The 27,349-nt window shown below is 43.4% G+C and overlaps 1 protein-coding gene across 1 annotated transcript; it reads left to right on the forward strand.

Moving 5' to 3' along the window:
- LOC311232902 (adhesion G protein-coupled receptor F5-like) lies at positions 1-27,309 on the forward strand (the record flags this gene model as incomplete). The annotated part of the gene is made up of 6 exons (XM_084319738.1): positions 1-60; positions 247-834; positions 19,252-19,344; positions 19,431-19,546; positions 25,757-26,423; positions 27,277-27,309. 6 exons carry the CDS (start codon positions 1-3, stop codon positions 27,307-27,309), a joined length of 1,557 nt encoding a protein of 518 aa, XP_084175864.1.
- Positions 27,310-27,349: the final 40 nt, after the last annotated feature.

A 27,349-nucleotide genomic window follows, 5' to 3' on the forward strand; every position in this document is an offset into this window, starting at 1 on the left:
ATGAGAGTAGGGGAGGACATGTCCAACATGAGAGTAGGGGAGGACATGTCCAACATGAGAGTAGGGGAAGACATGTTAAATTGTTTTCAAAGATTATTCAAATTTGTATTGTTTAAAAAATGATTTTACTTTCCCAAGCTCCAAGATATCTCTGAACATATATACTGTATATAGATTTATTTATTTATGTTTAGGGTGGCTATAGATGCAAAGATGTACCCTGACAGATCTCTTTGTGATCCACAGAATGTCCTGGCAACGGTTAATGTCCTGATCTCTCCTGAAGCAGCAGACTCCTGGACATTTCTGAATGCAAATAAAACCAGCTGCACAAGCAGCCGCTTACTGGGTTCCCTGGAGACCATTTCAGGTGTGCTGGAAGGGGCATATGTTGACATAGCAACCGAGCGCATCGTGCTAAACCGAACCATGTTTAATAATTCATTCAAGGCAGACCTTAACTCCGGCATCAGCATTGACATTCCAGACACCAACATCACTGACCTCCAAATCACTACCATCAGATTAGATCTCAAGCATGTTCTTCCAGCCAGGAACAGCAGCTTCAATGACAGCAGCTTCAGCAGCAATGAAATTGTCTATGATAACGCTATCAATGCCTTTGTCGTGCTGATCAAGGTAAACGCAACGATTAACAATGTAACCTTGAAGTTTGCCAAGTTGAACAGTTCACTGACAGAGAGCCCACAGTGTGTCTTCTGGAACTTCAGTCTTCATGATAATCGGGGTGGATGGGATGATGGCTTGTTTGTGTCTGATATAGATAACATAGTCACCTGCAACTACAACCATCTCGCCTCCTTCTCCATACTCGCTAGCTCTGCTTATGGTCCGAGCTGGCAAATTAATTGGCTGTCTCTTCTCGTCATCTTAATTCTCTCTTCTTTCCTCTTTCTGCCATGTGTATGTGCCGGGTGCCAGTGTATCGAAGACATTGAGCCTGTGTAGCCCAAGGTTGGGTGCTACCAGTGGTGGTGAAGGAGGCACTTTCCACCCTACATTGTAAAGGGATTTGAGTGTCTAGAAAAGCAAGTAATTATTATTATTATTATTGTGATTTGGAAATATGTGCTCAATGTTAGCGTGAGCTTACTACATGGCTTTACTAACGTCACATGCTGTTGTGTTTACATTCTGAATGTTGCAGAAGAAACGTGTCACTTTCAGTAGCGCCTACGTGCGCACGTTATGTTAATATCGTGATTAATTCATAGTAGAGATTTAACAGAATTAAAGATTTAAAGCCTTCGATGCCGCCTGTACATTTCAGGCTACAATCTTTTCTTTTCTTTTCTTTTTTCTTTCTCTAGAATACAGACAGAGCATTGAGTTTATGGTGAATTCCCATAGGCATGCCCTGGGTTATAGAGCCAGGCGCTGCTGGGATGTGCTGGAATTTAGTTTTGTGTTGTCATGTATTTATGTTATTTGTTGTGTGTGTGTGGGTGGGTGTGTGCTTGAATGTATGTTGCTCTCCTGCTCCCTGCCCTTTATCCACTGTCCCTCCTCACATAATGCGCCCCGGGTCGATCTAACTATTGGTTGAGGGGCACAATATAAATAAATGTATCATATCATATCATCATATCATAAGATTGTATATCCCGTTTTTTCCATTTCTCTTTTTTATTAATTCAACTCTGGTATGATGAATACTTCTAAAGGTTTAGATGTTATCCACCTGAATATAAGGAGTCTGTACCCCAACATTGATCTACTGAGAGCTTGGCTTGTCTACAATAATCCCAGTGTAATTACTGTGTCTGAGACATGGGTTGCATAGTGCAATCTGAAAACGAGGTTGGACTTGACAACTATGTGATGTACAGAGCTGATTCTAGAGGTGGAGGAGTGGCTACATATGTCAAATCAAACCTGACATCTGAGCTTCTCAGGCCAAGGGTGAACCCTATAAACTTTGAGTGTCTTTTCATTAATATTTCTTTTCATGAAAATAAACAGTTTGATGCTGTTCAAAAATGGTTAGCTATTAACACATTTTTATTAAATAAGAAGAAGTCCTATAGTATGCGGTTTGGCACTAGATCAAATTTGTTGCAAATATCAAATCAGTTGTCAATTACGTTTTTAGATGATGCTCCTCTCGAGAATGTCAATGAATATAAGTACCTGGGTATTTGGCTTGATTCTCAACTCACTTTCAAGTCACATATTGATGCTGTGATAAAGAAAAAAATTGTAGCCTGAGAATATTGTATCGTTCTATTAACTGTGTTTCTTTTCAAGTTAAGAAAATAATCATTACACAGCTGGTACTTCCAATAGTGGACTACGCAGACATAGTCTATCAGAACACCACACTAACAAACCTCTGTCCTTTAAATGTCACTTATAATAGTGTTTGCAGATTTATATTGAGGTGCTGTGGTATAATTTACCTGTGTTAAATTATATTATTCTTAAATAAGCAGTGTTAACTTCCATTTTGAAACTCAAGATAAAGGTTTAAAGTAGATTCTCAGGTGACTGAGCCACAGGAAGCATATTATGGTTAATTTGGATACAGCTGAGATCACTAGACAAGAGGATAGGAGATGACATAGTCTTGTGAATATAGTAGCCACTGTGTTGCCAACAGCTTCAAAGGAAACATACACAATTAAAATCATTGATCAGATTAGAATGTGAAGATTCAGGGCCTCCTGGGAGACAGAATGATTTGGCCTCAGGAAGTGTTAAAGTCCAAGTCACATGGTTAGGTGGCCACACAGCTGTGTAAACACAGAGGTGAGAAGCTAAAGTTCATCTGACATGTCAAAGTGTAAATAGCATGTAAGGTGATTAAGGTAAGGTTTTAAGAAGTCAAATCATATGAAATGCCATATATATATATATATATATATATATATATATATATATATATATATATATATATATATATATATATTGAACTGGTAAATAACTAGTGAATGTGAGCTTTGTGATTTATTCTGGGACGAAACTGTTAATGTTTTATATTGAAATGTGTTCTTGAAAGAGGAAGCTGGAAAATCATATATCATGTGTATTAAATGTAATAGTTATAATGAGTTAGCCCTAGAATGGTTTGGAAGCAAATACTAAGTTCAGTTGAGCAGTTAGGGAAGCCACGCCTACTTTTTCAGAGTCAAACAGACATGGTGATGGATTGGAGGAAAATCTGGTCTGATGTCACTAGCTGTGAGGTCATCACCCTAGCCTCTGGCCTGCTATAAATAGAGGGCCACTTAGACACTAGGGGAGAGTTGAACGAGATGATGATGATGAAAAAGAAGAAAAAGACGTCGGATGGACTGCCCCAATGATGAAGAATAAGCTATATCTCGTTGCCAAGGACGAGATACGATCAGAGAACATTCTTGTTAAAGTAGTTTGGAGATCCAATGCAAACCTTGAGTTATTGTAACCATTCAGTGTTTTTGAGCAACAGCAAGAGTTTTTACAAAGCAGCCATCATCTTGCTTCTGTTAATAAACTGCCACAAATCAGGAGCGCATGTCTGGACCTCCATTTCTACCATGAAGGGTACAGTTGGGTTGATACCAACGCAAGTACAGAGGACAGAGTATCAGAATCTCTGATACTACAAGTGGTGCGGTGGCGAGCTGAAAGACCTGAACGCAACTTCCAACTACAACCTACACTACGAGGCTTGGGGTGAGTTACACAACACACCCTGGGAAAATGGTGCTGTGGGGGCTTAGTTGGCTGGCGCAGTCACAAAAGAGACCGGCGTTGCGTGTGTGGAATGGCAGCGTGATATAGCTTGTTCGGCCGTCTGAGGAAAATTTGCCGGGGCGGGAGACGGAGCTGTGATGTCAGAAATGGCTGTCTCTCGGCTTGGCTCAGCTTTTCTCGAGACGTGGGGGTAACGTTTTTTCTTCAGTGAGGACCGGCAATTTGTAGGCTGACCTGGCCAAAATAGGGACAGAAAGGGACAGAATAGTGGCGTGACCGGTTACAGAATAGGGAGTCGATGTAGAACTGAAGGTGAGGAACAGATACGAATCGGGAAGCTAAATATATACCCTATTTAGTAGTCACGACAGCACAGTTGAGACGGGGAAGGAATAGCTTGGAAGATGGAGTAGGGGAGAGCAGCAATTTAGAGAGACGTGGGGCAGCATAAAGGTTGAACAAGGAATAGATGGAATAGATGTGGGTTTTTAGTGTGCTGTCGTGCCCTTTAGGAGGAGAAAATTCGTAAAAGAGCCATAAAAGGTCGGCTGGTCCTTTCTTCTGAGGCTGTAAGGTGCCGCGAGAGAAAATAGATAGTATGGGATTTGACTGCGACCACGAGAGGATGGTAGTAAAAATTTGGAAGATCGTTTGACTCAATTTGATCTGCCTAGGAAAAGTGTACAGTTTCTGGGGAGGTCAGGGAACAATGATCTGCAGAGAAGTCGGCGCAAAGGCCTTGGTATGTTATAAATGTAGAAGCGTCTTGTAATTGTGAGCCATACGTAAGGCCGCAGTTTGTTAGTTAAATTTATGTAATGAAGCACTGAAACTTCAAGGAAAGTAGGTGGGCGGTTCTTTGAACCTAAATGGCTGACAGAAGGGATTATATTTGTATACAAAATACGCTTGTGTTATGGTACAGGGGCTAAATAGGAAGTACTTAAGGTTGTTGTTAAATACGTGTGTTTTAATAAACAGTATGGCTGTAAGAGTAATGTTGGATTGTCGTGTCGCTAAACTAAACAAAGAGGTTTGAAAATACGAGCATCTTGCGAGAGCGGCGGGGTTTGGCGTGTAATGCGATGAATATTATGTGTTTAAAATATGTTGCAACGGTCGGATTGTTGTTAAAAACGGAGGGATACTAGCTAAGTTGTTGGGGAGTTGGCGTGTATAAATTGATTGCTTTAAAAACGGAGAGAAATGTCGTAATTACGCTGTTTAAAACGGGGTGATGGGCGAAAATCTTCGGTTTTAGCTTAACGTGTGGGGTGAAGTTCAATTCACGAGCGGGTAAGGGGCCTACGTAATGTTTAAAGAACCAATCTAAGGTTGTGTGGAATTTACAAATATAGATGTGAAGAAAGATTTTGAAGAGATGTTTTAATTTTCTATTAAATTAGATAAGTTGCCGGTGAGTTAACGTTAGAGTGACGCGGCAAGGAAAGATTACGTATGTCCGTTTCCGGTTTGCGCAATGAGCTCTGGGTATCGTAGTGTTAGTGTTTAACGTTATGCTGTGTTTATGTTTCAATATTGTGTGTTTGTAAATGTGAAGTGTGGGGGATGTTTGTTGTGTGCGTGTTTATACAGTGGGTCTGGAGTGTGATTTGTTTTATTGTATTGAACTTTGGATGCAAAAGCGGACACGTATGACTCCAGGTCAGAAGGTTGCGTGTTTAGATCACGTCACAGCGGGAGTGATTAGTGCTGTCCAGTTGTTCATAAAGTAGGGAATATATATCGCACCACCAGTGATGCCAGTAACGCGTTACTAAGTAACACGTTATTGTAATCTGATTACTTTCCCCCGAAAATAGTAATCTAACGCGTTAATCTTTAAAAGCCAGTAATCTGATTGCAGTTACTTGTCCAAGTGGCTGTGCATTACTATTTCGTTACTATCTCATCATAAATTCATAATGCAGGCGGAATGCAGTATTTTATTTCGTTTTCAACAGTCAAAAAAACATTTTGAGCTGTTTTTCTTTTGGGAGTGACGTGGTGTGGCAGTGAAAGGGTTAAATACAAGAATGTGTCCCGCGGCGTGACTGGTCCCTCTGTCTGTGAGTGACTCTGCTTTGGTTCAATCACATTCCCCATCCACAGTCTGTGAATCAGAGGCAGAGTAGGGCGGGTCTTCACAGCACGTCATGTGACATATGCGCCAATCGTGTGACAGCAGCGCTCCGTCGTCGGAGAATTCCACCCCAAAACGCTTGGCAAAATTAAAAGTTAAACCGCAAGATGACTTTTGCGGTTTCTGTTCAGAATTCCACCCCAAAACGCTCGTCTAAACGTAGCCTCAGTCACTACTTCACGGCGGAGGAAACAAAATACTGTCTACCGCTAAAAACAGCACATCCAATTGCATTGAAAGCATCTGGAATCACAACACTAGCCGACGCTTCGACTAGGTACAGGAGGGTTGATGGTGGCAGAGCAAAAGCTCTTATTTGCCAGATTTACAGTTAATTTACATGTTAAAGAGAGACTGATTGTATGTTTATAGAGAGACATTTATAAAAACAATTTAATAGTTACAGTTGATATAATTGAATAGTTCAGCCTGCATTTGTTAGATGTGATACACTGGTTTTGTAAAACCACTGGCTGGCTGCTCTAATGCTGTGAGCATCATAGACTGTTGCTTTACCATACTTGATGGTACAGAAGCTGAAGCACTAGTTTAACAATTTACGTTATGTGCAGAGAAACAAGTTAAAAACAATTTATGCACTTTCAATAAAGCGTTTAAAAAAAACTGTTGGGGGAACGACGACGACTTCGTAACCTAGTTACTTTCAAAGTAACTAAGTTACTCTGATAATCAAGTAATCAGTAAAGTAACTTAGATTACTTTTTAAAGGAGTAATCAGTAATCAGTAATCAGATTACTTTTACAAGTAATCTGTGGCATCACTGCGCACCACAGTGTGCATGTTAGTCGAACGGTCAACACTCTATCTCGCTCTATATAACATTTTCTTTCTCACGCATATGCTCTCTCAGGGTAATATTGTGTGGGGAGTGTTGTGTAGTATGAAGTGTTGTTGTTTGTGTTTTGGGTTCACTTTGGTGTTGGGGTTGAGTGGGACTGGTGTCTCACTGGGTTATTGAGTTGATATTGATATTAATATATATGTGTGTGTGTTTAGAGTAGTCTGGGTACCATTATGGACGGACTGACCTGTTTAAGTGCTTAACACTTTGATTGCCTAAGGCTAAATTCATGATATACCATCCGTTGCCAGCTCTATTTAACATGGAGAAGTTCCCCTTCTTTGCAGGGCTATAACTTTTTAAATTCTATTGCTAGATTGCCATTATTAGGGCCCATTCAAGGTCCTATATGTATTGTTCATGGTGTAGCAACGTTAAACTTTTTCATTCACATATTCATACTAAAATATGGTCTAAAGTATAAGTATGTTTTCATCTCTTTCTGCAGCTTTCTCCAGAACGTGATTTATAGCCCCAAATGCATTATATTGATGATGAAATACAGTTTGATAGCAATCGGCGCGATATAAAAAATTCCAACTGGACGTACTTCTGGAAGTTACTACACGTCATCTGATGTTGACCGGATGGGCGGGGGATCGTTTATAATTCCGTGGGCAGCGTTATACCATTCATCTAATGTGGGTCATATGTTCATCAGATCAGTTAGTATCGAACACGGTAATATTACACGCTAAAACTCACCCCAGTCTCCTCGGGCCGTTGGGCGATCAGCGTGGGGTAGACAGTTTTCCATTATGGGATGTCGAAATACCCGGTCCAGTTCCAGGTTGTATAATAGTATATACGTCCAAATCATGTTGTTTATCGAGTTATTGGCAACGGATCGCTATGTATTGTGTCGAGCTCGAGTCCCGGGACCTATAGCGAGTGCCCGGAAGTAATATGGGTCGGCCACCAGATGGCGCTCTTGAACCGCTAGAGGATTGAGAGGAGATCAGAACTGTGTGTGAAGGCTGCAGAGGGGAAATATGATTCCGATCACAGATTTTTGAAATATTGATATCAAAGACGAGTTACGGCGTCCTAGGCAACTTGAGCATGGCTAGGAAAGACGCCTAAACACGTTTCCAGCACTTAAAGTGTTAAGGAGGTTGGACGTTTGTGTGCATCTTGTAATTCCTTAGGAAGTAGGGCCGAAGTGGTTTCTTTCATGTTCTGACGAGGATGTGGGGGAAGTGTGCTTTAGGCTGGTAGTGATGGACCGTTGATTGTGTATCAAAGTGCTGTGGGAATTCAAGAGAGTGTGGTGTTCAGGTTCCATGGATTATGACGTGGGATGGCTAGATACTACATGAGAGCGGGAAATTTAGTGGTAATGAGGCCACTAAAAAAAATTTTTCTCCTTGTTGGATGTGTGGGGGATGTATGAGGAGTTGTGGGACGCCAGGCTACACTGGTGTCCGGGGGGATATCGGAATAATTATGTATAATTGTAATAAGATGTTATGTGAAAGCAGAAAAATGAAATATTAAATGTAAATTTTAATTGTGATATTTTAATTGTGATATTAATAAATAAGAGTAAATACATTTTTGTTTTCCCATAGTAGGATGGTGGACAGTAAGCAAACAAGAGGAAATGTTAGAAATGATAGGCCTCTGTGAAGCTAACTGTGAAGATTGTTTTCAAGGAGGAACCAGGAAATACCAGAGTGGGCTCATGGATTAAGGCAACATGCGAGAGGCCACAACAGAGTGATTGGAAATCCAGAATTTTCTAGCTGGAAAGACAACGGAAGAAAACAAAGCTAAGGCCTTTTGTTATGTTCAAATAAATTACAATCTCTCTGTATATTATTAAGAGTAAAAAGCCCAGCATTCTGAGAAAGTAGAACACTAGAACGAAATAAAGTGGGAAATGTACACTGAAATTAAGTGTATGTTTTCTTTTGTCTTGACAGGTTCTTGGTGAGGAGAGGGGAAATTCTGACGGCTCCGATACCAACCAGAACATAAAGGCTGTAGAAGCCTTAGGGTACCGTATAAATAAGAAGGTCATCAATTTCTGGTCTGCACCAGTCAAATAAGAGTGTGGTTGAATTTAAACCAAGATAAACAAAAACAGAGGAACTTGCTTTAACAATGGTAATATTACATTTATGCAGAGATGAGAAGAATGTCTAATGAAGTGCAAGTCAAAATTGAGAGGACTTTGTTAGCTGCCACTGAGAGGTAGATAGTTTTGACAGTGGGCAAAGCGAAGAACAGTAGACAATTTGCTCATCTCATAGAACTAATAGAATATTGGAACAGAGGAATAAACATTGCCTAAAAATTGTTTAAGCCAGTACAAAGAATCAGGCAAGGGCTAGCAAGTGACCTCTGCAAATACTCATCAGACAGTGTTGCCTAGTGATTCTAACCTGATAGATTTGGACATGGCAGACTCCAATCGTGGGACAAACACAGTGGAGAGAATTGAAGTGACTACTTTGACTCCTACACAGGGGGTCAACGAGGAGGGGCAAACTGGAATAACTGTCTCAGTCCAACAGGTGTCCGTCGAACAAGGGTCAACTGGACCGGTCCAAACTGGATTAACCGCTTCGGGTAACAACAAAATATCAAAGAGACAGAGAAGGGCGGCATTATTACAGCGGTTGGAGCAAAACAACCCTGGCCTTATGGCTGGGACAGATACTGGACAGGAGCTGGAGGGACCAAGGGAGTGGCAGGTACAGCTACATATCCAGGCGTCCGAGCCCAGGAAAGTAGTGGAAAATGTACAGGCCATTGTACAGGAAATCCAGCCACAGGTAACCCAGCCACAGGTAACCCAATCACAGGGAACCCAGTCACAGGAAGGTATCTATGTACTGGCAACAGAGGAACCCAGGGGCCCGGGCCCAATGCACCAGCAAGACCAGAGAAGATCTGGTTGGGTGGCCCGGGGCCAAAATGGATATCGGAGAGAGGGACCTGGAGGATACCAACCACAGCAGGGTTCCTGGATACCTGTGTGCTGGAACTGCGGAGGAAGAGGACACATGTCACGACAGTGTCCACAGAACAACCCAGGAGTACAAGTCAAGTCAAAAGTTTTATTTGTCACGGCATACAAGTATACAATGAAATGCGGGTGGTCTTGCCCGCAACAATGTGCATAATACAATAGTAATAACATATAATATAATCCAATAGAACGACATTGTGCAATAAAACACGAGTAGGGCATATCGGTATATGTACATAAGTTATTTACAGAGCATGGTAGGACATGCTAGGTCCTGTGGTAGTGCAATACACTGTTAGCTACGGATGAGGCACTGGGTCTTTCTGTACATGCTATATTATACAATCTCAAGTTATACTATACTATTCTTAAAGTGACCTTTCCTTAGTGGCCATAAGTGTGGGCGTGTGCAGCATGAGTGTGTGCTTTCTCATGTTAAAGTGGCTGCTAGTGTGTGAGCGTGTACAGTGTGTGTGTCGTGTGTGTGCTCATGTGTGCTTGTGTGTGGAGAGTTCAGTGTTCAAGGCTCTGATGGCCTGGGGGAAGAAGCTGAGCCGAAGTCTCTCTGTCCTAGTAGTTGGTGTTCGCAGGCGTCTGCCTGACCTCAGCAGCATGAACAGGCTGTTGTTGGGGTGGTGAGGGTCTTTCATTATTCTGCAGGCTCTGGATTTGCACCTCTTGTTGTATAGAACCTGCAGGGGTGGTAGTGCAATACCTGTAGTACGCTCGGCTGAGCGCACCACTCTCTGTAGGGCCTTCTTGTCCTGTGCCGTGCTGTTTCCATACCAGGCAGTGATGTTTCCAGTCAAGATGCTCTCTACAGCTCCGGAGTAGAAGGACTGGAGTATCTTCCCAGATACTCTGAACTTCCTTAACTGTCTCAGGTGGTAGAGGCGCTGCTTCGCCTTTTTTACGACTGAGTCTATGTGTGTTGTCCATGTCAGATCCTCTGAGATGTGGACCCCCAGGTACTTAAAGCTGCTCACCCTGTCCACGGTAGCCCCGTTTATCCTCAGTGTTGTGTGTGTCTCCTGCTGTCCTCTCCTATAATCCATGATCAGCTCCTTGGTTTTACCAATGTTCAGGAGCAGGCTGTTGTCCTGGCACCAGCGTTCCAGTACCTCAACCTCCTCCCGGTAGGTCTTCTCGTCGTTGTCCGAGATCAGCCCCACCACCACTGTGTCGTCCGCAAACTTCACTATGGAGTTGGAGCTGAACTTGGCCACACAGTCATGTGTGTATAGTGAGTACAGCAGGGGGCTCAGAACACAGCCCTGGGGGGACCCGATGCTCAGGGTGATGGTGTTGGAGGTCTGACCCCCCACCCTGACCGCCTGGGGCCTTTCGCTCAGAAAGTCCAGTATCCAGGCACTCAGAGCGGGGCTCAGACCCAGCTCGATCAGCTTGTCCACCAGTCTGGTGGGGACTATGGTGTTGAATGCTGAGCTGTAGTCAATGAACAACAGTCTCACATAGCCCCCCTTCTGGCGGTCAAGGTGAGAGATGGTGCTGTGCAGTACTTGGGAGACCGCATCATCAGTGGACCTGTTTGGCCTGTGCAAAAAAAGATTATTTTTATTTTGATGAATATTAAAAGCGGGTTGAATGTTGTTTATATTATGTATGAATTGAGTTAAGTAACACAGTAATTTATGTTATGAAGTACACGGAAGTACCCTATGAAATTTATTTTTTAAATTTTTTTAATTAATTAAAATGTTTATAAATATTTAATGGTTGGTTATGGTATGTACCGTATCAACGGTTGTACAGTGGTTTATGAACCACCGAAGAGTGGTTTGTGGTATAATTTACCTGTGTTAAATTATATTATTCTTAAATAAGCAGTGTTACCTTCCATTTTGGAACTCAAGATAAAGGTTTAAAGTAAATTCTCAGGTGACTGAGCCACAGGAAGCATATTATGGTTCATTTGGATACAGCTGAGATAACTAGACAAGAGGATAGGAGATGACATAGTCTTGTGAATATAGTAGCCACTGTGTTGCCAACAGCTTCAAAGGAAACATACACAATTAAAATCATAGATCAGATTAGAATGTGAAGATTCAGGGCCTCCTGGGGGACAGAGAATGATTTGGCTTCAGGAAGTGTTAAAGTCCAAGTCACATGGTTAGGTGGCCACACAGCTGTTTAAACACAGAGGTGAGAAGCTAAAGTTCATCTGACATGTCAAAGTGTAAATAGCATGTAAGGTGATTATTTAGAAAAGTATGGTTTAAGACTTTACTGAATTTAGGTAAACCAGTGTCGTGTATTGTCAAAATAAAATATGTCTTCTCCCAAGGAAATGTGCAATCCTACACAGTGGCTCAGGAGGTAAAGTGGGTGTCGGTAGATTTGGCACAATGCCTAAAGATAGCAGTAACAGATAAAACAGGCCACTGTGGTAGAAATACCTTCCCCCGCCCAAGCACACATTCTAAAAGTAGAAGGATACCAAGTATTTTATTATCTTTAGAACAGATGGGGTTTGTCAGATAAGGAAGTTAAAACCATAAAGACACTCAAAAGGAACTCAGTTGGGACGGAGGTCAGTAGATTATCTCAGAGGATACGGCCTTAGGTCAACGTAAGGGTCTGGCCTTGTGTTTATGGTATTAGAGAAGCTGAAACAATCATTAATCCTGAGAAAAGGGCCTGTGAGAAACAGATCTGGGTTCAGCAAGGACCAGAGAATAATAACTTAGAATGTACTAGAACAAGAAAACATATTGATCTATTAAGAGGTAAATTTGGCTACAACTGATATAATCACATTAGCAAATAAGTTAGAATGCCTGAGTAGGTGAAAAGGAGAAAACTAATTGCCTAAAAGATTAGAGAACAGTTAACCAGAGAATAATATATAAGCAATCTAAAGACTAATCAACTTGACATAAAACTAAATAAGATACTTAGTGTTCAACTAAGCTAAAAATACCACTTTAACTTATATAGAATAACTAAGTTTGAGCAGATCAATAAAACAAGGTTAAAGATTACTTTAGAGAATATGAATACAACCAGTATGATTAACAAATAATAAAAGGTTTAAGTACAAAGTTACATGTGGACATAACTCAAGGAAAGACTGTTAGAAACTGTAGTCAAAATAAAGAATAAATCTCTTAATGATAAAGGATAAGAAAACCGGGACCAAGTACTTTTAATCTGTTAAATCAAGAAGCCACGTATGCTATTTCTGTTTAAGGACAGAGGGTCTCGAGAACTGTAAAACTTCCATATAAGGGAACGAAATACTTAAAATAGTCCTAGATGTAAATAGGATCTGTGCCTTTAAGGATACAAAATGGCCGATATCACGTTAAGCCAATAGAAAACAGTGACGCCCCTAGCTATCGTCACCAGGACGACACGGGAAAAAGGGGCAGAGAATTGTCTTTATCTACAGACGCTGGGAAGACGATGAGAGAGAGAAGACAAAACGAGCTCCCAGCTCTGAGATCACGGAAAACCAGGGTTGCCTTGCCAACCAGCAGCAAACAAAGGACGGGCCTCGTGTTGCCGAGACAACCAAACCGGAGAAGACGCTCTGAGCTCGGCACCAGCCGATCAGAGGACATGAACCGACAGCCAAACCGAAGACGATGATTTTAGATATAGAAAGTAAATCCAGTACTTGTTTGATTCATTTAGTTTGTGTTTATTTGGAATGGAATAAACACAGCTGCTTTATTCAAAACATCTCGTCCGTGCTTCCTTCCTGCAACCGAACCCAAATTGAAATGACAACACAGAGCGACGGGGAATTCCACTATACGATCAGAGAGATGATAGATATTAATGAATGATTACTTCAAATGGCGCCGTGCCCCGTGCTGGATTCGAACGAAGCCGATTGAAGACGACGAAAGCTACTTCTCGAAGGACCGAGAGGTTCTCTCCCTGTCTTCGACGCCTCTACGACTGTTTTCTTCACCTCATCAGCCAAGGACAGCGGGTTTGTAGGTAAGTGAGGAAGATGGGGCGTCTATTGGTGGAGGACGAGCAGTCTCCGAATGGGGGTTGCTATGAATAGTTACTGTGCTAGACCGGAAAAGTGTTTATGTCGGCAGACGCCAGAGACCAATATTCACAACCTTGGCTCTGGTCTCGACCGCGCGATCACTGTGGGGCACAGAGATAGATTAGGGAATTAAGGTGTGTTCGGTTAGGAAACCTAGGATTAGTACAATGGGTTGACGTGAATCTGCATTGCTAGTCGTTCTGCGTAGGAACAGGGCAGCTAGCATGTGGATAGGGAAAACCAATCAGGGATTGGTAACATGACTGATTAAAATGGTGTTGTTTAAGAGTGAGGGTGCTAGTATGACAACTCGGCCCACTCCACGGCAAACGTGCCCGCGCTCGGAGTTCGCCCCATGGGGTGGGAAGAGGGTCATACAGTGTGATGAATTGCAAACCCTCTATTAAACAATAGGATGATAGTCGGTGAGGAAGGTAAAGCTAAGACTATTCTAGGTGGGATCGTGCGCCCGCAGGCCTAAGGTTACTTGTGCCAGTCCGTCAAAAAGAGACATAGCTTTAAGTCGATGTGCGTGACAATTGATTTTTGGGAGACGTCGCAATTAATTCAAAAATGTACAAAAGCATCGAAACAATTCGACCGTGATTTGCGAGTTATGATCAAATTACGGGAGGGAATATTCTTAGATGGGAGAATGATGTAAGACTATCGGGAGATTGAAGCCTCGCTGAGAGCACAGAGGGACTGCAAGCGCCGATTTGAGAGATCCTCTTGGGTCAAGTCTCTGTACGATTATTCTGCTGAATTGGAGCGAAATATCCGAAAGGGCGGGGCGATGTTTTCAAACGCCTGTTTATTATAGGAATAATAAGGAGTACTTAATTAACTGATCAGCTATCTGCACTTATGGTTAGGACATAGGGAAGAGTTGTATGATACGGGCGATGTTTAGGTTAAGAAATGCAATAAACAAGCACTGAGGACGATTGTTGCCGGATGAATAGACTGTGTATAACCAGGACAATGTGTTTTGCTACATATATGATTGATGAATGTCTGCTAGAGGTTATGAGTGAGTGCCAATGTGTGTAAGTTATTTTTGTATCGTTATGAAATTCTAGTGACCAACAGCCGCGGAGAAACAATATAGGAGGGTCCGTTGTGAAGAATGTTCATTTTTTCGAGGGCCGTTGGAACGCAGCATGGTTAGCTGCTAAGTTAGCCGCGGGGGCGAGCAGGGTTAAAAGTGGACGTGGCGTCGTGATATCAAGTATATTGAATGAATCGGGAGTGTGATGGAGCCACGGGGATGTGTAGTGTACGTTGGAATTTTTGAACTCGGTGGTTTTAAGGTCGTTGTTTAATGTAATAGAAGTCAAATGGAGCGATGTTTTGGAAACTGATGTCGTCACTGGAAATGTCCGGCCGAGGGGACTTTGGGAGCGTTGGGTTTAATATACTGTATATTTCGGCCAGGCGGAGAAAACGGACGAGCGGGGTAATGTAAAGATGATTGTATATGATCTGTAAACTAGCGCTTAAATGAGATTAAAGTTCTGTTGCGGGGTAGAACTGTGTTGCGCTAACGTCGCGGTGTGTTGTGGCACTCGAAACAACGGGACAATAGGCCGTTTAGGGGACATTATTAAGGGTGGCGTGGTTGATGCTAAGCTAAGCTAACTAGCCGCGCTAGGCTAACGGGCAATGATATGGTTGATGCTAAGCTAAGCTAACTAGCCACGCTAGGCTAACGGGCAATGATATGGTTGGGCTAAGCTAATTGAGCTAGCAATGCTAAGCTAACAAAGCTAATAAGCTAAGCTACCTGTGCTAACGATGTAGCATGGTGGAACTCTCGGTAAATCTCGCGATATGCTACTGAAGCAACTTCATTTGTAAACAGGAAGCGCCGTGGCGACCATTTTGGACAGGGCGCCGTGGCGACCATTTTGGACAGGGCGCCGTGGCAACCATTTTAAACAGGAAGCGCCGTGGCGACCATTTTGGACAGAGCGCCGTGGCGACCATTTTGGACAGGGCGCTGTGGCAACCATTTTTAACAGGAAGCGCCGTGGCGACAAGCCCTGTGGCGACCATTTTAAAATGTGTAATTTTTATCGTTTTTTCCCGTTTTGTGTAGCGACCATTTTAAAATGTGTAGTTTTTATCGTTTTTTCCGTTTTGTGTAATGGCGGATGAAGAACGAATGTATATACATGTTTGGTTATCAATCTATATCTATTGTTAGCCCAGTATGATGGCAGTAGTGGGGAAAAACTGGACGGATGAGTGTGTGGTTGTTTGTGACTTTACTAAATGTTTTAAACCAATACTAAGCAGTGTATGAGGAGGCTGTTATGGTTAGAACGTGTAGATGGTATGTGTCGGTCTGCGCATGCACGCCACGGTGCCGTCAGTATAAGGGAGATGGATTATGGGAAATGTAGTTGAGCTTTTTGTTGGGGCAGGGACCAGTAAAGGGTGAACGGTGTTGATCAGGACGAGTGCAGTGAACAGCGACGTTGGGTGTTGTGAAGCGGCTGCATGCCCCCCCCCCCCCCATTATCCTTCTCTCCTGCGTGTCTCCCTCTTCTCCCTCCCTCCCTTCCTCCCTCTCCCCCATTATCCTTCTCTCCTGCGTCCCTCCCTTCCTCTCTCTCCCTCCCTCCATCCCTCCCTCCCTTCCTCTCCCTCCCTCCCTCTCTCCCTCCCTCCCTCCCTCCCTGCCTCCCTCCCTCCCTCCCTTCCTCTCTCTCCCTCCCTGCCTCCCTCCCTCTCTCCCTCCATCCCTCCCTCCCCCATTCCCTTCCTCTCTCTCCCTCCCTCCCTTCCTCTCTCTTCCTCCCTCAGTCCCTCCCTCCCTCCCTTCCTCTCTCTCTCTCGCTCGCTCCCTCTCTCCCTCCCTCCCTCTCTCCTTCTCTCCCTCCCTCCCTCCCTCCCTCTCTCCCTCCCTCTCTCCCTCCCTCCCTCCCTCCCTCCCTCCCTCCCTCCCTCCCTCCCTCCCTCCCTCCATCCCTCCCTCCCTCCCCCATTCCCTTCCTCTCTCTCCCTCCCTCCCTTCCTCTCCCTCCCTCCCTCCGTCGCTCCCTCCCTTCCTTCCCCTCCATCCCTTCCCTCCCTCCCTCCCTCCCTCCCTCCCTCCCTCCCTCCCTCCCTCCCTCCCTCCCTCCCTCCCTCCCTCCCTCCCTCCCTCCCTCCCTCCATCCCTCCCTCCCTCCCTCCCCCATTCCCTTCCTCTCTCTCCCTCCCTCCCTTCCTCTCTCTCCCTCCCTTCCTCTCTCTCCCTCCCTCCGTCCCTCCCTCGCTTCCTCTCCCTCCCTCCCTCCCTCCCTCTCTCCCTCTCTCCCTCCCTCCCTCCCTCTCTCCCTGCCTCCCTCTCTCCCTCCCTCCCTCCCTCCCTCCCCCCTCTCTCCCTCCATCCCTCCCTCCCCCATTCCCTTCCTCTCTCTCCCTCCCTCCCTTCCTCTCTCTCCCTCCCTCCGTCCCTCCCTCCCTTCCTCTCTCTCCCTCCCTCCCTTCCTCTCTCTCCCTCCCTCCCTCCCTGCCTCCCTCCCTCCCTCCCTCCCTGCGTGTCTCCCTCCTTTCCTGTTTACATCAAGACTTCCCTGTGGTATCTGACTCTGTTGAGCTCCCGGGTTCACAAAGGGGATTATTCAGGTTAGAGTGCCTCTACAGTAAGGCTTAAGGTATAGTGGTAGCTTTTAGGAACTCCATGCAGAAACCTTTAGTCTTATTAAAGTAGGGTTACATTTAAGTTAAAGTTATGCAGCAAATGCTGATAATAGTGTTTAATGCCCTGTTAGTAAACTGGACCAGGTGAGACGGTAAGGTCTGCTAGATAATTTTTTATTTTTGATAGTGTTATTATTCATTTGGGAGGCCCCGCCCCCCCCCCCTCCTCCGTCCCTCCATCTCTCTCTCTCCCCTCCTTCCTTTGTCTCTCCCCCCCCCCTCCGTCCCTCAATCTCGCCCCTCTCCCCCTCCCTCTGTCTCTCCCTGTGTCTCTCCCCCCCGCCTCCATCCCCCCCCCCCTCTCCCCCTCCATCCCTCTCTCCCTCCCCCCTCTCCCCCTCCCTCTGTCTCTCCCTGTGTCTCTCCCTCCCTCCCCTCCTCCAATGCTTGCCCTTCGAGTGGTTGTGGGTACGCTGCTAACCATTTCCAGTTCAGGTGGTGGACTGCTAAGTTGGGTCTAGGATGTTTTTTTTCATTTAGAGGCCCCTCCATCTCCCTGACTGGCCCTGGGGGTAATGTTCAGCCTTGGGTGTGGGATGTATGTTTCGACTGGGTATATGAAGTCCAGAAGGGTTGGTTATGAAGGGGATGGTTTTACATTAGTTTGGGGTTTGTTTGAGATAGTTGAAGCGTGGGAATGGGGTATGTATTTTTTCATTTAGACAAGGTGTCAGTCCCCTAAATCCCCCCTCCTGTTAGGGTCCTTGGAAACAGGGTTGGCTTTACGTCAGGTTGTGTGTGGTATTAGTTGGATAGAAGCGTTATTATGTGTGTGAGTGTGGGTCAGTGTTTGTGATATTCCTTGAAATCGGGGCCTGGGGTGTTTTCGTTCGGGTTCGAAACTGAAGGGAAAATGCTTTGGGCTGAGTAATGGCAGGCCTTTGAGAAGTCAAGGGTCTGTGGGGGATATTGCTGTGGTATGGTGCGGACGTCTATGAGATTATGACGTGGACGACTGGGCTATATAACGGTCAAGGGTTTGGTGGTCTAGAGCATATATAGTATATAGTATAGTATAGTATAGTATAGTATATAGTATTTAAGTATAGAAAAGGAGGTCGTTATAGACTGCATAACCAAATAAAAAAACAGAAAAAGTAAGAACGAAGGGCAATGAAAAGAAATAATGACGGTAGTGGCAGCATGCTGACAATTTTTGCAGACACTCCCGATAAAAGATTTATACCTGAAATTAATCTGATTGATTTGGATGTGATGGAATTCCCTCAGGTGACCAGTATGACAGAGGGACTTGGAATAATGACTTTGATTCCAATACAGGAGGTCATTGAGGAGAGAGAACCAGAGACAACTGTTTTACTCCAACCAGAGCCGATCCCCGCTGGAGTGTCCATTGCAGGTGACTGCAATTTAACCAAGGGACAAAGAAAGCGACGGAGGAGAGCGGCATTGTCCCAGGAGGTCCACTCTGGCCTTACGGCTGGTACAGAGGCTGGACAGGGGTTGGGCACACCGATGGAGTGGCCAATGCGTGGGACCGACAGCAGGTATGGGAATATACACGAACAGTTTCCACAGCCCACAAGTTCCCCTTGTCCAGACGTCCCCCAACACCAGAGCCAGAATGAGAGGTGTGGCCCGGTGACGAGGAGCCAGCCAGCGAGGGCCAGGGTGGAGGAATAGAGGATGACGTGCCTCTCTCCAGAAAGACAGAGAGCATTCACGGAAGCGTCCGAAAGACATGAGACAGTCCGTAGAAAACTGGTGGAGAAGCAGCTGGCGGTTGACCAAGTCGCATACGAGAGGGAAATGCTGGAACGAGAACTGGCGGAACAGACTGAGATCATGAGTGATGTAATTTTAGAAGTTATGTTCCGTGCTGCAGAACTGGGACTCAGTGAACAAGAGATGTCACTTGCTCCGTTACCTGAACGGGGAGCTGAGCAGCGAGGGCATGGTGATGGAAACCGCAGAAGGGGTGAGTTTCCAGGCCCCTCCCAACAACAAGCCCGAGGGGCGGCGGCTGGAAAGAACAGGTATGTGCCTCTCTCCTCCATAAAGCAGGACCTGCCCGGAGAGGATCGGAGAGGTGGGAGCCTGTCGGGAACTGTGGGAGACCAGCCGAAAGACTGCTGGAGATGTGGTGAACTGGGACACAAGGCCAAATCATGTGGCAAAGGGTGGCGAGCTCAAAGAGAGTCCATCAGAGGACAGACATGCTGGACATGCGGGATGTTGGGGCATTTTCAAAGGGGGTGTGTAAAGAGGTCGTGTCTGCAAAGGCCACAGGCTGAATAGAACGAGGAGGAAATGGACAGGAGACGCGATAACGCTCAGGAAAAAATAAATAAATAAAATTTAAAAAAAATGCGACTGATTAGAATAAAAATAGAAAGGAAGATATATAGAGAAGTTAGATGGTTAGATTATGTGTGCAAGTTACTAAAACGGCTTGGAAGACTAACAACGGGTAAGTTGGAGCTGTAAGGGGATGAGGTAACTGGCAATTGCATGAGCTAATCGTATTAACAAAAACGGTGCTTTTAAACAGGAAAAATGGAAAAAAATTAATATTAGACAGAGTAATAACAAAGGACTACTTCAGTAGTGATTAGTAGTGATTATACATACTTGATCCAAGGGTGGTCAAGGAGATATTGAAAAAAGAAAAAAAAAAAGCATGAGAGAATGTATGGAGTATTTAATTTCTTTTTAATTTCTTTATTAGTGTTTATGGGGGTATTTATGTCTCTAGATGGTAGTTTGATTCTGTTTGATGGGGGTGTTGCTATGACACTCACATTTTTCGTTTGTTTTTTTGCGTTTTTCTTTGTTTTCGTTTCTTTTCTCTATTTTTTTTAGGAACTGACGGGCTGGGAGGGATCTCTCGCCGGTCAGGGGTAGCAGGTTGGTGGTGACAGCGGGACTGGTAGGAATGTCTAAAATGATGGGCTGGAAACATGAAGGGTGGACGAGAGCTGGTTCATGATTTTGTTTTCCGCTCATGGGGAGTCCAGATGTAGCATCTGGGAGGTTGTGTCACGGTTTTGGTGTAGGGTGTGTGTTGGGAAAACGTGGTTCTCTGTGCGTAGGTAAGCTCTGTAGGTTTTGGTCGCCATTGGCCAAATAGTTTTCATGTAGGGTGCGGACGTGGGTAATTGATAATTGGCTTATGTGGGACTCTGCACCGGCTTGTTGAAGGCTGGCGGAGCGTGTGGAAGATGTGTGTTTAAGGGGACTGTGGTTTGTTACCATGCATATAGGATCTGTTGGTGAAATGGGTCTCGTCAGAGCTGGCTGTCCGAACCGAGGAACTGTCTGGAAATAAGGTATGATTGTGTAATAATGGTTATTCCACTCTCAAGGGTGGTGTAGTGTTGTGTTGAACTTGAGACATTTGATCTACTAATATAGTACAGCACAAAAATGAATGAGAGAAAGGTGATTTAATTGAAGAAATAATAACCTAAGAAGCTGGAATATATAGATAGCTGAATTGGGAAAAAATGTATTGTCAATGCAGAACAGTAGAAGAATGTATCTGAGCGAAAATGTGATCTTCCAATCAATTGTCTGTTTGTAATAACAAATCCAAAAAGCAAAAAGGACAGAGGGAAAATCATTTCCTTCTGTGGAGATCAGAGCAGTACCAAGGCTGCACACGACCAACGAGATAGCGATTAGCGCAAATACAACGAGGAGCAACGGTCAAAACAATTTAGCAGTAAAGACCTCAGGAGGTTTGAACAGGGATAACTGACAGGGCTGGAAGCTAAGGAAAATAGACCTCAGATGATCCTTTCGAGGAGAAGAATTGTATATGGTTTCTGGTTTAAGTCTCCCTTGGTTTTTTAGAGTGTTAGAGTGTTAATCTTTTCGGTGTGATGTATTAATCTTTTCTTGCAGAGTCAATTACACAAAATAGACACATTAAGCTAAGAAATCACATGGATAAAATAGTCTAAACAAAAAAGCTGATAAATTTGGAAGCAAATTCTTGTATGATTACCTTCCAATAGACATGGTGTCGTTAAACATAACTGATAAATGTGTGTGACTGGAGGAGTTTAACGAGGGTGGAGGGAAAGAGTGAATGATGATTTTGTAACTGTACAGACTGAAATGGGTTTTGTAGTTTGATTTGTGTTTTTTTTTTATTTTAAAGAAATGTTAGTAATATTATGGTATATATACGGTTAGAGACATGTTTGATTTAGAAAATACTGGTGCTATAATGTGGGTTGGAAACCCACAAGGGTGGAATGTCGTGTATTGTCAAAATAAAATATGTCTTTTCGCAAGGAAATGTGCAATCCTACAGGGGCGACAGTGGCTCAGGATGTAAAGTGGGTGTCGGTAGATTTGGCACAATGCCTAAAGATCGCAGTAACAGATAAAACAGGCCACTGTGGTAGAAATACCTTCCCCCGCCCAAGCACACATTCTAAAAGTAGAAGGATACCAAGTATTTTATTATCTTTAGAACAGATGGGGTTTGTCAGATAAGGAAGTTAAAACCATAAAGACACTCAAAAGGAACTCAGTTTGGACGGAGGTCAGTAGATTATCTCAGAGGATACGGCCTTAGGTCAACGTAAGGGTCTGGCCTTGTGTTTATGGTATTAGAGCAGCTGAAACAATCATTAATCCTGAGAAAAGGGCCTGTGATAAACAGATCTGGGTTCAGCAAGGACCAGAGAATAATAACTTAGAGTGTACTAGAACAAGAAAACATATTGATCTATTAAGAGGTAAATTTGGCTACAACTGATAGAATCACATTAGCAAATAAGTTAGAATGCCTGAGTAGGTGAAAAGGAGAAAACGAATTGCCTAAAAGATTAGAGAACAGTTAACCAGAGAATAATACATAAGCAATCTAAAGACTAATCAACTTGACATAAAACTAAATAAGATACTTAGAGTGTTCAACTAAGCTAAAAATACCACTTTAACTTATATAGAATAACTAAGTTTGAGCAGATCAATAAAACAAGGTTAAAGATTACTTTAGAGAATAGGAATACAACCAGTATGATTAACAAATAATAAAAGGTTTAAGTACAAAGTTACATGTGGACATAACTCAAGGAAAGACTCTGTTAGAAACTGTAGTCAAAATAAAGAATAAATCTCTTAATGATAAAGGATAAGAAAACCAGGACCAAGTACTTTTAATCTGTTAAATCAAGAAGCCACGTATGCTATGTCTGTTTAAGGACAGAGGGTCTCGAGAACTGTAAAACTTCCATATAAGGGAACGAAATACTTAAAATAGTCCTAGATGTAAATAGGATCTGTGCCTTTAAGGATACAAAATGGCCGATATCACGTTAAGCCAATAGAAAACAGTGATGCCCCTAGCTATCGTCACCAGGACGACGCGGGAAAAAGGGGCGGAGAATTGTCTTTATCTACAGACGCTGGGAAGACGATGAGAGAGAGAAGACAAAACGAGCGCTCCCAGCTCTGAGATCACGGAAAACCAGGGTTGCCTTGCCAACCAGCAGCAAACAAAGGACGGGCCTCGTGTTGCCGAGACAACCAAACCGGAGAAGACGCTCTGAGCTCGGCACCAGCCGATCAGAGGACATGAACTGACAGCCAAACCGAAGACGATGATTTTAGATATAGAAAGTAAATCCAGTACTTGTTTGATTAATTTAGTTTGTGTTTATTTGGAATGGAATAAACACAGCTGCTTTATTCAAAACATCTCGTCCGTGCTTTGTTCCTGCAACCGAACCCAAATTGAAATGACAACACAGAGAGACGGGGAATTCCACTATACGATCAGAGAGATGATAGATATTAATGAATGATTACTTCACCAGTTTTAAGAAGTCAAATAATATGAAATGCCATATATATATATATATATATATATATATATATATATATATATATATATATATAGAACTGGTAAATAACTCTAGTGAATGTGAGTTTTGTGATTTATTCTGGGACGAAACTGTTAATGTTTTATATTGAAATGTGTGTTCTTGAAAGAGGAAGCTGGAAAATCATATATCATGTGTATTAAATGTAATAGTTATAATGATTTAGCCCTAGAATGGTTTGGAAGCAAATACTAAGTTCAGTTGAGCAGTTAGGGAAGCCACGCCTACTTTTTCAAAGTCAAACAGACATGGTGATGGATTTGAGGAAAATCTGGTCTGATGTCACTAGCTGTGAGGTCATCACCCTAGCCTCTGGCCTGCTATAAATAGAGGGCCACGTAGACACTAGGGGAGAGTTGAATGAGATGATGATGATGAAAAAGAAGAAAAAGACGTCGGATGGACTGCCCCAATGATGAAGAATAAGCTATATCTACGTTGCCAAGGACGAGATACGATCAGAGAACATTCTTGTTAAAGTAGTTTGGAGATCCAATGCAAACCTTGAGTTATTGTAACCATTCAGTGTTTTTGAGCAACAGCAGGAGTTTTTACAAAGCAGCCATCGTCTTGCTTCTGTTAATAAACTGCCACAAATCAGGAGCGCATGTCTGGACCTCCATTTCTACCAAGAAGGGTACAGTTGGGTGGATACCAACGCAAGTACAGAGGACAGAGTATCAGAATCTCTGATACTACAGTGCCCTTATAGAACCCATCACTGTCTTATGTTTGAGTCGTTAAACTGGCTGTCTCCCCAATTCAGAAGACATTTTCATTGGTTGCTTTTTGTTTACAAATGTATTTACTTTAATTATCCCCCCTATCTAAAGCAGTTCCTAACACCATATAGTTCAACTTATAATTTAAGACACATGGATCATCCTTTCTTTACTATACCTCGAACCACCAAAGCTATTGGTCGACTTGCTTTTAAATATAAAGCACCAGCTGATTGGAACAAACTGCCTAGTTCACTCAGATCTCTCACCTCTTACCGGTTATTTAAGATATATTTGTTCACTCATCTACAGACTACTTGCACTTGTTATTGATTTACTGTGTTAGGGCTTATATGTTTTTTACAGATCAAACTATAATTTTGTATGTGTCAACATGCAAAAAACAGATAATTTTTTCATACATACGTTCTGAAATAAACGCTAGATTATCGGTATTACATTTCATCATACACGCACGGAAGCGGGGGAGGAAAAGTCGCCCCTCCATGCTTTGGTCGCAGCCAACGGCAGGCACACACACACGTTGTCTTCGCTGCGAAAAAACATCAGATTAACCAAAGATTGGTAACATAGTCCTTACCTCACATCTGATGTACTGCAATATCAAGACCCCAAGATCAATGTATATTGATCGCGATCGTCTTTCCAACGTTTCTCAACCAAAACACATGAATCCACAGTGCACAGTGTCCCCAGTCAATGTGTTATAACCACACCCCATGCCCGGAAAGGAAAAGCTGGACCGGACTTCTTAGACCAATGCACAGCCCAACACAGAGGGATTCCAATGATGTGCAATACTGGCTGCAAGGCGTTAGGTGGCGGTATTGGCCTTTTGCGAGCTCAGACCCATTCCCAATGATAACATCAGGCTGGATGGATGAAAAATGAATGGATATAGTGAATAAAAGAAATAACAATTAAAACCCGACTTTTCTGGTGATTGGTGCTGAACCATCGGCGAGATAACCCGACTTTTGTCGTCATTGGCGCCGAATGTGTTAAGGACCCCCTCGAAAATGAGATAGCATATCTTAAGGGGTTTATCGTTCTAATAAAAAAGATTTCAAATTAATCAACCATTCCTTTTGATTCACTGTTATTGGATATGATCACTTATATCGGAGTACCCATATCAATTACAAGTTTGATAATTTGCTTCATCATCGAAACATGCATTTGGAAACCCTTGACCAGGAACAGCACGTCCTATAGAAATATAATATAATAGAAAAACTTTTATTATCCCGAGGGAAATTTGACACTGCAAATCGCTCAACATTAAACATTTAGACAGAACAGGTCACGAATACGAATAACAAAACAAATCAAATTGCCTAGGATAAGAATAGAATAAAATAGAATAAAAAAAGAATAAAATGTACAGTAAATAAATACAGTAAAAATATACTGAGGTATACAGTAGGTGTAATATTGCACAGTGCTGTTTTAAAACTAAGAGTCCAGGAAGATGGTAACTGTCACTGCTCAGTGATGCAGTGAGGCACAGTGATGCATTGTATAGTCTGATGGCTGTCTGAATGAAGGACTTCCTGTGCCGTTCAGTGCTGCATTTAGGTAGGGTGAGCCTGGCACTGAACCTGCTCCTCCTGTCAGCCAAGTCTGTGTATAGTGGGTGGGAGGGGTTGTCCCTGATGGCCTGGAGCTTAGCAAGGTCCCTCCTCTCCGCCACCCTCGCTAGGGAGTCCAGCTCCACCCCAACCATGCTACTGGCCTTCCTGACCAGCTTATCCAGCCTGTTGGATAAGGATGTTGCCATTGTGAACATCGCTGTGTCTCTGCTGATCGCGGACATCTGGTTCCTCGTCGGCATCGGCATCGCCAAGAATCCAGTGGAAGACCGAGGCGACTATACAGTCCCGGTAGGCGGGTGCACCGCGGCAACGTTTTTCATCCACTTCTTCTACATGGCCCTGTTCTTCTGGATGCTTGTGTTTGGCCTTCTCCTTTTATACCGGATAGTCATGGTTTTCTCTGACATGTCCAGGGCAGCCATGCTGGCCATTGGTTTCTGTTTGGGCTATGGAGGACCTCTTGTCATCGCCGTCGTTACCATCGCAGCCACGGTGCCGGATGACGGGTACATCAGGAAGGACCTGGCGTGCTGGCTGAACTGGGACAAGACCATGGCCGTTCTGGCCTTTGTGATTCCCGCCTTGACAATAGTTTTGATAAACTTTTTGATCCTGATTGTGGTCTTGTTCAAAATGCTGCGGAGTGGGGCGGGAGACGCGACTAATCCCGATGAAAAGTGCGCTCTCATGGTCATCGCCAAGTGCCTGGCCGTTTTGACCCCTTGCTTTGGAATTACCTGGGGTCTAGGAGTGGGGACCGTGATCGCGCCAGAAAATCTCAGAATCCATATCGCCTTTGCATTCTTCAATTCACTACAGGTAATACTGTGCTTAGTGTGTTGTATGATTTGGTGTTTCAAAAAGATTTCAAAAGGAATAAAAATCACTCAGAAAACTAGGATCAATTATAACCCGCTGGATTCTCATAGATGCAGACGAGTGCAAAAACCACAGAATCCAGAAATCATTCTCTCTGATAATTCTGTTTGTCCTTTTATACAGAATATGTTACTTCATTCTCCTCATCGAGTCCAGGGCCCTCATTTATCAATAATGCATAGAAAGTGTTCTATTTTTGTTCCTACGCAAGGAATTTTGAATGTCTCTACGCACAGAAAATCGGGATTTATCAACCGTGCGTGCACAGGTCGTACGCACACTCCGTGTTGATAAATACCATTGTTCTTACCGTCTATGCTCGTGCATGATTATTGTCGTAGGAAATATTATCATGTCATTATAGATCTGTGTTGAGATATCATTTTATCTTTGTACAGCTTGACTGGTTCAATATGACCAGCTAGTATAATGTGTGTGTGTCTTTTTAAGAGACTCCAAAGTACCAAGGTTATCTTCCCAGCCAGCCAAAGCAAGGTTGTGTTATTACTTCCCGTAACTGGGAACCATTTTTATTTACTATTCATCATCATATCTGATTTATTGCAAGTGTGTATAATGTACGTTCTGACCAGACCTCTTTGTCACTTTGCTGGTCAGACTCTTGTGTGTGAACATGAAGTCTCTGATTGTAAACTGAACTTTCTACTGTGGCCACAGAGAAATAATTAAAGTATGCTTTCTATTTTTTAATAACTCGACTCAGAATGATTTATACAACGGCTCATCTTTTGTCCTTTAATATTTTCCATAACATTATCCATATGTGACCCAGTCTGGCGAAAATGCCTACAAGTCGCGGAGGTGAGATGACAGGAGACACAATAAAAGGATTTTTTTTGTGTGTG

The sequence above is a fragment of the Notolepis coatsorum genome, assembly GCF_963971535.1.
Source record: "Notolepis coatsorum genome assembly, chromosome: 8".
NCBI classification, from domain to species: domain Eukaryota; kingdom Metazoa; phylum Chordata; class Actinopteri; order Aulopiformes; family Paralepididae; genus Notolepis; species Notolepis coatsorum.